Raw genomic sequence first — 11,639 nt, 5'->3', positions numbered from 1 at the left:
AACTTCGTCTTTTCTCAGGGCGGTGCTCGCTAAAATCTGGGGACACGGCGGCGGGGGGTGTTTGGGGGGTGCCCTTTCTGTGCCCGGTTTGTGCTCAGCTGCTCTGCGGCGGGGTGCGGGGGGTTCAGCTTTTTGGTTGAAGCAGAGCAAAGGGCGTCGCTGCCAAGTGTCGCTGAAGCCGAAGCGCCACGACTGGGGGCGAGGGAGCGTGGGAAGCGGCGGGGCGGTCGCAGGAGGCTCTGGAGTGTGTGTGTGTTTAGGGGGGGGGGGCGGTTAGAGGAGAAGGACTTCCCATTTATTTTTTCTTTTCCCCTAAATCTGAAGCCGAGGTGCCTCTGGTCTCGGAGCGGCTGCCCGCCGGGGGCTGGGGGCGGCGGGGAGGGAGCCGCGCGCGGGCTGTGGGGCCGGTGCCGAGATGGGCCATTTCCTCCGCGGCGGCCGCGGCCCCGGCCCCGGCGGCTTTGATAGAGGTGCAAACATTTGGGGGTCCGATTTACATAAAACAGCCGCGCCGAATCCCGCGGGCCGCAATTAACATCAGAGGCTCCCCCGGGCCCCGGTTGTGATATGGCCGCGGGCGGCCAATCGGCGGGGCCGGCCGGCGGCATCAAAGCGGCCCGCGCGCCAATCAGCGCGGCCCCCCCGCCGCGGCCGTGATGTCACCGGGGGGGCCTTTAGGGCCGGGTATAACAGCGCCCCGGCCCCGCTCCCCGCGGCCGCCGAGGTCAAGGGGAGTCCCGTCCCGCTCGGGGCCACGATGAGCTCCCCCGGCGCGGAGGGCGCGGGGAAGCCGGGCCCGTACCGCGTGGATCACCTGCTGAGCGCCGTGGAGAGCGAGCTGCGGGCGGGCAGCGAGAAGGGGGACCCCACGGAGAGGGAGCTGCGGGTCGCGCTGGAGGACAACGAGCTGTGGCTGCGCTTCAAGGAGCTCACCAACGAGATGATCGTCACCAAGAACGGCAGGTAGGGGCGGGGAGGAAGGGGGGGGTCCCGGCGGGGCCGGGCGCGGGGAAGGGGGGGGGGGGGGTGCTGCCCCGCCGCCGCGCATCGCGCCTCCGTGTCGCCCCGCAGGAGGATGTTCCCGGTGCTGAAGGTGAGCGTGTCGGGGCTGGACCCCAACGCCATGTACTCCTTCCTGCTGGACTTCGTGGCGGCCGACGGGCACCGCTGGAAGTACGTGAACGGGGAGTGGGTGCCCGGGGGGAAGCCCGAGCCGCAGGCGCCCAGCTGCGTTTACATCCACCCCGACTCGCCCAACTTCGGAGCGCACTGGATGAAGGCGCCCGTCTCCTTCAGCAAAGTCAAACTCACCAACAAGCTCAACGGCGGCGGGCAGGTAAGCACCGGGACCCGCACCGGCACCCTCACTGGTCCCCTCACTGATCCCCGCACCGGTCCCCACACCGGCCGCGCGGGTCCGGCCGAGCCGCTGCTCACACCCTCCTTAATGCTCACTCTTGTATTTATCAAACCTGTTGGGGTGTCTGCGTGTCGCTCCCCAGCTGCTTCTTTTCTTTGTCAGCGCCGAGGGTGGGTGCCTTGGCGTTTTGACTTTCTTTTCTCAATGTCTTTCTGGTCTGAATGATGGTAGCAGCAGTGTAGTCGGTGTGTCTGTCTGGCTACCTCTCGCTAGCGTATTTGGGACTGTGCGAGCTGCCCTGACAAGTGACAGGGATGAGGATAACTAGGCAAGAAGTTGAGGAGTCTAACTGCAATGTTCCTTTCCTTTTCTTACAGCTTCGATTTTAGGGTTTATTCCTACCTGTTGCCTCTCCCTCTTCTGCTGGGACTGCTTTACAGCCCGAGTGCTTTCTGTGCCTGCCAGCATCTGCCTCCGCTCTGTCACTGCTCACCTCCTCTATCCGTTTGCTCACAGATCATGTTGAACTCTCTGCACAAGTATGAGCCAAGGATTCATATAGTGCGAGTGGGTGGCCCGCAGCGGATGATCACCAGCCATTCCTTCCCAGAGACCCAGTTTATAGCTGTGACGGCCTACCAGAACGAGGAGGTATGCACACTGGGGAAGAAAGGATGCAAGAACCAGGAGGCTTCAAGTGGCAAAGTGCATGTCACAGAGCAAACTAATGGATCTCGTTTCACGTTTTTCGGTTCTTTCTGTGCTTTATTTGAAGCTAAATATAAATATAAAAAAGAAGAAATTATTATAAATAAAAGGGCTGTGCATGTGTAATACCACAAAGTTCTGATGACTGTTTGTCCCAATATGTGGTGCAAATGTATTGCAGGGGAATTCTTAAAAGATTCAGTGGGGCAAACGAGTACAGTAGGAAATAGTTGTCATTTTCAGCTAAATAGTGGAATAAGCGGGTGTGCGATTTTCAAAACTGGCCTTTCTCTGATAGCCAACATGCCCTTCTGTATTTAATGGATCTGTAGATTACCAATCTGTGAATTTTCTTTTGATGCCTGCTCTGCTCTGGCTTGAAATGTGAAGCTTTTTGTAACTCTTTGGTGTAGTAACTTTCTTAGCTCTTTTATTAACTGATCAATATATTCAAGCAACCCAGTCTCTTGGAGTCTGGCAAAGGTACTGATTCGCAGCCCTCTGCTAATACTTTAGGGTTTAATTGAAGCCGTTAGGTTGGTCTCACAGGCCTAATCTTATTTCTTCAAAAATCTACAATTTTACAAATTTTAATGGATAACCTGGTCTAGTGGGAGCTGATCTTAAAGGTCCCTTCCAACACAAACCATTCTATGAGTGTATCATCTGTATGATAATGAATTACAATGCTTGCAAATAACAGTGTTTGTTGTTGTTTTTAGATCACAGCTTTAAAAATTAAATACAATCCATTTGCAAAGGCATTTCTTGATGCAAAAGAAAGGTGAGAGTTCCTAATTCGATTCTGAAGTATGGATTTTTTTCCATAGATTTGTAGAAGCGTATTCTTAACTAATACAACACTGTTTCTTTTGTAGAAGTGATCACAAAGACATGATGGAGGAAGCGGGAGACAACCAGCAGTCTGGGTATTCACAGTGTACGTTTCTTCTCATTCTGCATCATGAACATAACTTCGATTTCTTCCATCTCATCTGTTTAGTTAAGCAAAACTTCAAAAGCGATGTTTGCTGGCTTGTTAGTTCACAGGAAGAATAGTATCTCGTAAATCTGAGCTCATGCAGGTTCATGCTTGTATAAACGTGATGATCTATGTGTGTGTGTAGTTAAGACTTCTGTATTATATTCAAAATCCTTTAGTAGAATCTTGCAGTTACCTTGATGTCTAAAAAGACGGCCACCTTTGGATACAAGGACAGCAATATTCATGTAGATATAGAGAGAAAAGTTTATTTCAAAATATGGCAGAAAATTATTGAAATGGTGTTTATGTTTTAAGTACTACAAGAAAATTAGTTTGCTTAAAAAGCTTTTTTTCACATGAATAAAAAAACATCAGTGTTTTAATGATACCTGTTTTAACAGATTATTGCCAAAAAATGCCTGCAGCCTATAAAGGAGAGAAGTTGAATTGCAGTAGGAATTATTTTGTTTCAGCGAAAATACGTAACTTTTAAGAATTATTTTTTGCAGTCTGAGAAACTTCAGGACTTAGCTGTAGACTGAGAACCCCAAAGAGCAGTTTAAAACTGAAGATCACACGGACTATTACTGAGCACACACCATCTGTGTAAGGGAGGGTTTCATCATTTTAGTGTTCCATTACTGTGATTGTAATTAAATGGTGATTTAGAAAATAATGTTAGCTTGGCATGGGGCTTTTTCTAAGCTGTCTTCTAATTTTCTTTCATAAGATTGTTTAAGAAGTTTTAAAGATGCACATTTTTCTGCCACGTTGAAACAGTTTCCTTTTCTGAGTGTGCATTTCCTCATTGATTGATTATTTATTTCATTGCTCTGTGATTCTGTCTTTGCCTGGCTGCATTTTATACCCATCTTATAAACCTCTCACTTCTCCACAGTAGGTAGTTGGCTTATTCCTGGGACTGGGACTCTGTGCCCACCTGCCAATCCTCACCCTCAGTTTGGAGGCCCCCTGTCACTCTCACCTGCTCACAGCTGTGAGAGATACTCATCGCTGAGGAACCACCGTCCTGCCCCCTACGCCAACCCCTACACTCATAGAAACAACTCTCCAAGTAAGTTTGACGTTTCAGCTCTGTAAAAAGATGGGAAATGAGCCAAGGGCTGTGAGCTCTGAGCAGTGGGCATCTCAAACAATGTCATGGAAACTGAGGTTGCCATCTACCTCAGTTTGTGCAGAGGGCTTGGGACGAGTGTTGCAAAGAAACAGGGGTGATGAGTACATGACCCTAGTCTCTTTATGATGGAAAAACTGAGGGTGGGTAGCACTGCCACCTGCTATTTGATTAGATTATATTGTATGGGCTTTATCTCGTGCTCTTGAATTGTTGTAACCAGTAAGCTTAAACTTTATTATATTAAGTTTGAAAGTGAGGATTTTAATCATTAGTTGTAGGTATTACAAGGAAATGAAGAAGTATATGTCTGGTTCTGTTAGTCTAACCTGTGATTAGGACATAACAGTTGAGGGCCTGATTCTGACCATTTTCCTTTCCTGTTACTGTAATTAATATTAGTGCATTAAGTTTGTTCTCACTGAATGCGTTGCAACTGGATACATGAAAACAATACACAGCTGAGCAACCTGCAGAGCTATTTAAAAGCTGTGCTCTGAAATAGCTGCATAGGTACTTAAAGGAGAGAGGAGAAGGGCATTTTTACCACTGATTTTTGGTTTTTTAAATATTACTTCTATTTTATTTTTCTCCTGGCAAAGGCCTGTTAACAATTTTTGCCCTTCAGCCTGTATGGACATTGAAGGTGCCCAATTAAAATACATAAGTCAATATTTTGAATTGTGAAATAATACAGAGGCTTCCAAATGCAGCCTGATCAATCTTATATGGAGTTTTGTAGTTCATTTTAAAACAGAAAACTAGCTTTCTATGGACCTCTCTTCCATCCTGGAAATTTTATGCAAGTTTTATGACTTGAAACAAAAGACCAAAAACCTCTGGTGTTCCTTCTTGTTCCCTGGTCCTCAACAAGGAACCTCTTCTTCTCTTAGGCAGCTGCCACAGTAACTTCTTTCTGCTATGGGTGGCTGTATAGGATTCCCCTTGTAGCTTCCTAGTGTCTCTGCCGTGTTGGCCAGTCAGGTTTGGTCACAAGCTGAGTAGCTTAAGCCACAATTCAATCACCCTTGATTGTGCACAAGGCAGATTTCAGAGCCTGCCGTGGCATTCTCAGCTCAAAACTGGGATGTGTGGTCCAGTGATATGCTTGTTATCCAGGGCTGCCAGGCTGTTACTGCCAGTGCAGACAATGAAGATAAAGAAGGTACCCTGGAAGAGCGATTGAGATAGAGTAAATAAGTAGCCTGCCTCTTCCCACTGACCAAATGAGGAAGCATGGGCTGAATTAGCTGCTGATGTGAAGACGGCTTTTTGGCTGTAGATCCTTCATAGAAATGAGACTTTGCAGTTGTAAGTTGAGCAAAGTGACACATCAGCAGGGACATGCCAGTGAAGTTGGAAACTTGACACAGCTAGTAGTTGACTTCATTTTTCTCTGTGTGTGTGAAGTTTGGTTTCTCGCAAGGCAGTAACCAGGACGGTGGTTTAAAGCTGTATGTTACATCTGAATACAAAATTTTTATTGGACTGATTCTAGTGTGTTTAAGTGCTTGCTTGTTTTCTTAGCAGCCTATGCCGATAACTCCTCTGCCTGCCTTTCCATGCTGCAGTCCCATGACAACTGGTCTTCTCTCGGAGTTCCCACACACACGACAATGGTGCCCATGAGTCACAGCACTGGCACAGCTACCAGCTCCAGGTAGGAATCCATCCCTCAGCCAGCCTCAAATTGGTAGTGATACTTTCTAGGAAGAGAAGGCTGAAAAAGGTTGCTGACCAGAAAATTAGAAGTCCTTATCGCCACATGCACATTATTGGCCATGTGGGGGGGCGTGCACTGAGAAAGACTATTTACAAGGAGAAGATTAAACAAACAGATAACAACTATTATTTTTATGTTTTGATTTTGGAAATGTAGATACTTGTGACAGCAATATTTGATAGATGAAGGATTGCAAATTACTTAAACATCCATTGGATTTGAATATGTTCTTTTACGCTTCATCTCCATTTTGCAAATGGTGTTTAAAAATTTTTTTTTGATCTGTTTCATTTTGGCCAGTCACTGCTTTCTTGTCCCTCTCCTCAAACCCTTGTTCTGCCACACATGAAGGGGCAGTGAACCATACTATGGAGAAGGAGCAAGTGGTTGGGTCAGTAACTGTTTACTTGAGCGTTGCCACAGAAGCCAGCATAGCATCAGATTGTACATGTGGTGAAAACCTTTGCCATTTTCTGATCATATAAATGTATCTTTTCACCTCTCTGTACTTTTTACCATAATTAACTTTTGGATCTTTTAGCAGAGATTTATTTACAGTCATTCCCTTGGAGCTAAACTTACAAATTCGAAGAAATGCATGTAAGGTGGTAGAATCTTTGATATTAACCACAGAGGGATGAGGTTTGGGCGTATTTCTTGGCAAGTCAGATCTACCACTCTGTGGAAACCATTTTTATTTGAACCAAGTGCATAGACAGTTAGCTACTAATCAGAATATGTACTACTACCGAGTATAAAATAACTATTACTGGACAAAAGTTTAGTCCTGAACATATATTAATGAAGTAAACAGGTCCGTCTAGCATGTCTGGCCCCCAGGGTACATATTTAGAAAGTTGCAAAGTCCACTGAGTTTCAACTCTTGTGCTATGAGTAGATAAAACCAGTAGAACTGGAACTGTGGGACTGCAAGGAAGGCATTTCTGCCATTCCTGTTCTCTAAGCCGCTATTTGTAAAGTAAGAAGAATATTTATATTTTTTTGCTAAACTGCTTGGGATCGATAGGTAGAAAGCGCTGTGTATTATTACATAGCAAGACCAAACTTATTCTCATAGTGTTTCTCGAATCAATTTGGGTTTTTTAGTTCATATGTGTGTTTATACATATGTGTTTGTGTCTGTTTACATACCTAGACCTGACAGGGCTTTTTTTCATTTAAGCGGCCTTTTCTGTAGTATCCATGCAATCTGCAGCCATCGAGCTATCTCGTCCCCTTCTAACATGAGATGATGAACAAGGAGGGCTGAATTGCTTTTGGACTAGAGAGGCATTTAAGGGAGACTGGGGATTTGACAGACCCATGGCAATGGATTCAAGCCTGTCTGGGTCCATATTGCTGTGTTTATTCACCTTCACCATGTTGCCTTCCCCTGAGGCAAGGGTATGGCATGGCTTAGGAATCAGCTTTCAAACCTCTGCATTTTTCAGGCCAGCCTCTTCCTCAGTTTGGCGTAAGATTTTCTAGTATACCTGGCACTGGCACCAGTGTTGGGAAAACAGGGAGGTTAGATTTATTGGTGTAGTACCATGAATATGACCTCCTGCCCAGAGGTCCTTCATACTTCATAGTGGCTGTGAGCTTTCTGAAGAAATTCACTGTTTCCAGCAAACAAACTCAGCCTGAGAGTTCTGTTATGACCCGAGTGACTGCCAGCAGGCACTAGTGTCTCTAATAACCTATTTTTTTCCCTTTCCCTCTTTCAGTCAGTATCCTAACTTATGGTCTGTGAGTAACAGCACCATCACACCCGTGTCTCAGTCAAATGGAATGTCCAGCGGCCTGAGCTCACAGTTTTTACGCAGCTCTCCAGCACACTACACTGCCCTCCCGCACTCGGCCACTGCCGCCTCCTCCGCATGCCCCCTGTACGACAGCAGGGCACCCACGGACCTGCCTGACAGCCAGTACGATGCCTCCGCACATGCCAGGCTAGCATCCACATGGACGCCTGTCACCCCGCCTTCCATGTAAACCCAAACCTTTTTCTATAAGACTTTTTAGCTACTGAATTACTTTAAATGCTTAAGCCTCAAGGAAGAGAAAAAAGGACACATGAAGTAAATTACAGACAAAGCATCTGCACAGCTTTGCAAAGAGCATCTACACAATACCTCTTGTAGTGAACAGTGCATCATTGACTTCATTTAGAGTTTACAAACCTGGTGAGCGTGCAATTCTGAGAGCAGATTCACTGCTTTTAATATATTTTTTTAAAATTTTGATAGACCTAAGTTTTAAGATTTTTACTTAGATTCTGAATTTCTCAATGTTCTGATATATTTGGACCTGAAGTTTGGCGTCGTTCTTATCTGGACAACTTTCTTGAGTGAGTTACTCCTTGTGTTTCAGTTAATTTTTTTTTTTTTTTAAGGCAAACTTAGCTATAGTCATGAGAAGACTTTTATTAACCGTCTAGTTAGAAGCATTCTGAAATATGCACAAATGTAGCTGAGGAGTGATTTTTTTTGAAAATCATGTGCACTAACACGTATTTGCCTTACAAATACGTTGTGTTCTTAATTGTATTCTTATTTCCTTGCTGCTGAATTAATGTTGAGACAATCTGCTAGAATTATATTCTTCCTAATAAACACAGTATTAATGTTTGGTTTAAATTGTTTTACGCAAAAGACTCCTTTTAGAGGTAAGTTTTGCTGTTTGATCATATAGATTTCAAGTACCTGCCAGCTTAGCTAAGCATCTCATTTCAAACAGCCAGTCTCTAATAAGGAGCCCCATCCAAAACCTTTGTGAGCCATTGAAACAACGACACTGTTTTGTCTTTTTTTTGGTTCAGGCCCTAAGGGAGGGAATTTAATACCCGGAGAATCATTCTAATTTATTTTACTTCAATATTGTACTCTGTTGAGCTATATTTATTATTTGGTAAGTTACAACTTTATTTTCTACATGTTAAGATATGTAAATAATCCTTCAATCTATGGTGTACTCTTTCAAGACAATCATACGTGGGATATGTTACGCAATGGCACACTGAACAGCATGGGTGTAACTAGTTAGCTTATTGTAAGATGGAAAGCTCTAGGTATCAATAATATGAGCGGAAAAGTACAGATAGACTAAACTTTAAAATACACTGACTGATTGTCTTACTGAAAAGATCAGGTCTTGATACTTCCTTCAGGACTGACATTGAATAATTTAAATCTATATTTCTAATGTAGGCTAACCGAAAGCATTGGCTCAAAGTGTGCCCTTGGACATGTCTCTTTCTCCCACTGACTCTAGCAAATATGTATTGTGAGGGAAGTTAATTGTTTTGCGTAAGCCATAATAACTTTTATAATGAAGTGCCTAATATAGCGAAGCAAAATTCTCTATCAGGGAATTCTTTAAATAACTCATCAATGTGTGCTCATGTGCTATAGTGGCAGCTTGAAGATGAAAAAGCAAATATTTGCCACAATTTTGGTCTCTTTGGCAGCCTATGGGCAGGTCCCTGCACCTAGAAAGACTTTGGCAGGGCTTTCTCCCTGCAGAAGGATTTGTGTGCAACTGCAGGCTGTGGTCTCCCAAAGGTACTCCATCAGGAGGTAGCATCAGAAGCAGATGGCTGCACGACTGCGTTCTCTGTCAATATGTAAATATTGATCTAAGTGCTCCTATTTTATTGTGTAAATGATGTAAGTGCATTATTATTTAGATTATTTTGTAGAAATCGGTAACATATTTCATTGTGAGTTTTTTTTACTTGTATTTCAGAAGTATAATTTAAATTGAAAAAAAAAAAGTAAAGATTCTTAAACTCACTGCCTGCTTTTCAGTTTGTGGGGCGCGGCAGGAAAGATGAAACAGTTGCACATCAGACCTATTGAACCTACAGTATGTTGACCTTCCATGGAGAAGTTTCACAAATGGTTCCTGCTGCACAGTGGCTTCCAGCTGTGGGTGTAGGGTCAGAGAGTTCTTCATAACCAAATTAAAGATGATTTAGTCATGAAGAACGTAAAAAGATCTCTTGAGATGCCACATTCTCCTCATCCACTTCTCCCCTCACCCCATCCTTTGTTTCTACCTCTTTTTGGTAAATCTCTGACTGGTGGTCAGGGGTAGTAGCTGCAACTGGTGTTGGGTGAAATGCTGGAGCTGGATGCAAACTTGGCAAGTGCTGTGTTCTACTTTGAAAATCAGATTTTCAAGCATGTTTCTGAATGACCTCTCCCAGTAATAAATGCATTACTCACAACCTGTTCTTGGCAGTTGCATGAAATGAGCAACTCCGTGCTGTCTGGTCAACTGAAGGGCTACTGCAGGGCTCTGTATTGTGTGTAGCTATACATGTAGCTGAGCATGCAAATGCACTTCTGAGAGCTGATGCCAGTGTGGGAGCCCAGTTCATGTCACGGAGGGAACCAGCATAATCCTTTGCCTCAGAGCTGTGACCTCAAAGCACAGATGTCAAGGGAAGAGGACGTCTGCCATGCAGTGAAAGGAAAAGGGGCATGTGAGGTGCGAGAGAGCTGCTGGGTCCAGGGCTGCAATATGTCCCTTTGCACAGCCCCTGGCAGGCAGCCCACTGTGGGGCTGTCCCTATTCCAAAGAGCCTTGCATGGAGAAAAACAGTTTCTCAGGTCCTTGCAGAGCTTGTACTGAAAAAACAATTGCCATTGATGTAGACAAAAATAGTTTCTCCATTTGTTGATTTAGTGTAGGCTTGCCAAGCTAACTGTCCCGCAGCTAGAGACAGCCTGCCATGAGCTGGAGAAGCCCAGTCCCCATTTCCTGCTGTAACTTGGTGCTTGGCCTTGGAGGCCCCAGTGACACTGTTTTGATGTGCATTTAAAGCCAGCAGAAGCTTTCTAATGTTTGGAAGACTGTGTGATGCTAACTTGGGAGCTGAACTCTGGGTCCTCTAAGAGTTAAGTTCTCAGGTGCGAGACAACTGTTCTGCATGGTGAGCAACCTTGGCAACATCACAGGTTATGTCCCTGTTGGTCAATACCTGAATACTTGTTTTAGGTCTTCAGCCAAAAGCAGATTACCATTACAATAAAATAATTACCATCAAAAGATTTCTGACCCTGAAGAATAACTACACACACAAGTCCTTCATAGATACAGCATTGTACATCTCCACACAACTCAGTGCTAGTATCAGATGGATCTTGCCTAACTGGCTTTTTTGGTATAGGGTTTTTTTTCCTTCACACACTTTCAAATTAAATAAACCGAAACCTTTCAACCCACTGAACAGAAGTTGCACACAGCTTTAAAGCAGATGGAGCATTTCAACATCTGTCTTTTCACACCTGCTGTGCTACCACCTTCTTCCTGAACTGTGCTTTTTCTCTTACTGGGTTCATGTGGCCAAGTAGCCTTCAAAGGTGCTTCAGACTCACCTTACAAACATCATTGGGGTTGTAGTTGCTGGAGGAGTTGGGCAGTCAGACACAGATTACTCTACAAATACTCAAGCTGAATTTCATGTGACTCATCTGGAGAAGCTTTTCTCACCCATGGGCTCACAAACAGCAATGCTGTGCCATGTTCTGACTCCAGCCGCCCACAGGCATGACCCTGCGGCTGGTGGCGGAGGCGAGGTGGAGGCACAAATGTATCCAGAAGCTGGGGAGCACTGGCGTTGACAGTTCGCCTTGACCAGCTCTCTGGTGAGCAGGACTCTGCAATTTCCCTGCAGTAGCTCCACCATAGCTCTTTGCCGCTCCTGTCATTGTGCCACATG

At 45.0% G+C, this 11,639-nt stretch overlaps 1 protein-coding gene across 2 annotated transcripts; it reads left to right on the top strand.

The window, feature by feature from the left end:
- Positions 1-757: 757 nt before the first annotated feature.
- Positions 758-8,080, top strand: TBXT (T-box transcription factor T). Of its 2 annotated transcripts, none has more exons than XM_069850996.1 (8): positions 758-963; positions 1,072-1,336; positions 1,877-2,011; positions 2,791-2,852; positions 2,947-3,008; positions 3,952-4,128; positions 5,719-5,848; positions 7,639-8,080. In XM_069850996.1, exons 1-8 carry the CDS (start codon positions 758-760, stop codon positions 7,904-7,906), a joined length of 1,305 nt encoding a protein of 434 aa, XP_069707097.1. In that variant the 3' UTR covers positions 7,907-8,080. The 2 variants fall into 2 exon arrangements, with proteins under 2 accessions (XP_069707097.1, XP_069707096.1); XM_069850995.1 differs by having other exon boundaries at positions 5,716-5,848.
- The last annotated feature ends 3,559 nt before the right edge of the window (positions 8,081-11,639 follow it).

This window comes from Phaenicophaeus curvirostris, chromosome 2, assembly GCF_032191515.1.
Source record: "Phaenicophaeus curvirostris isolate KB17595 chromosome 2, BPBGC_Pcur_1.0, whole genome shotgun sequence".
NCBI lineage: Eukaryota > Metazoa > Chordata > Aves > Cuculiformes > Cuculidae > Phaenicophaeus > Phaenicophaeus curvirostris.
Note: the sequence above shows the minus strand (reverse complement) of the source record. Positions and strands in the feature narration are given on the sequence as shown.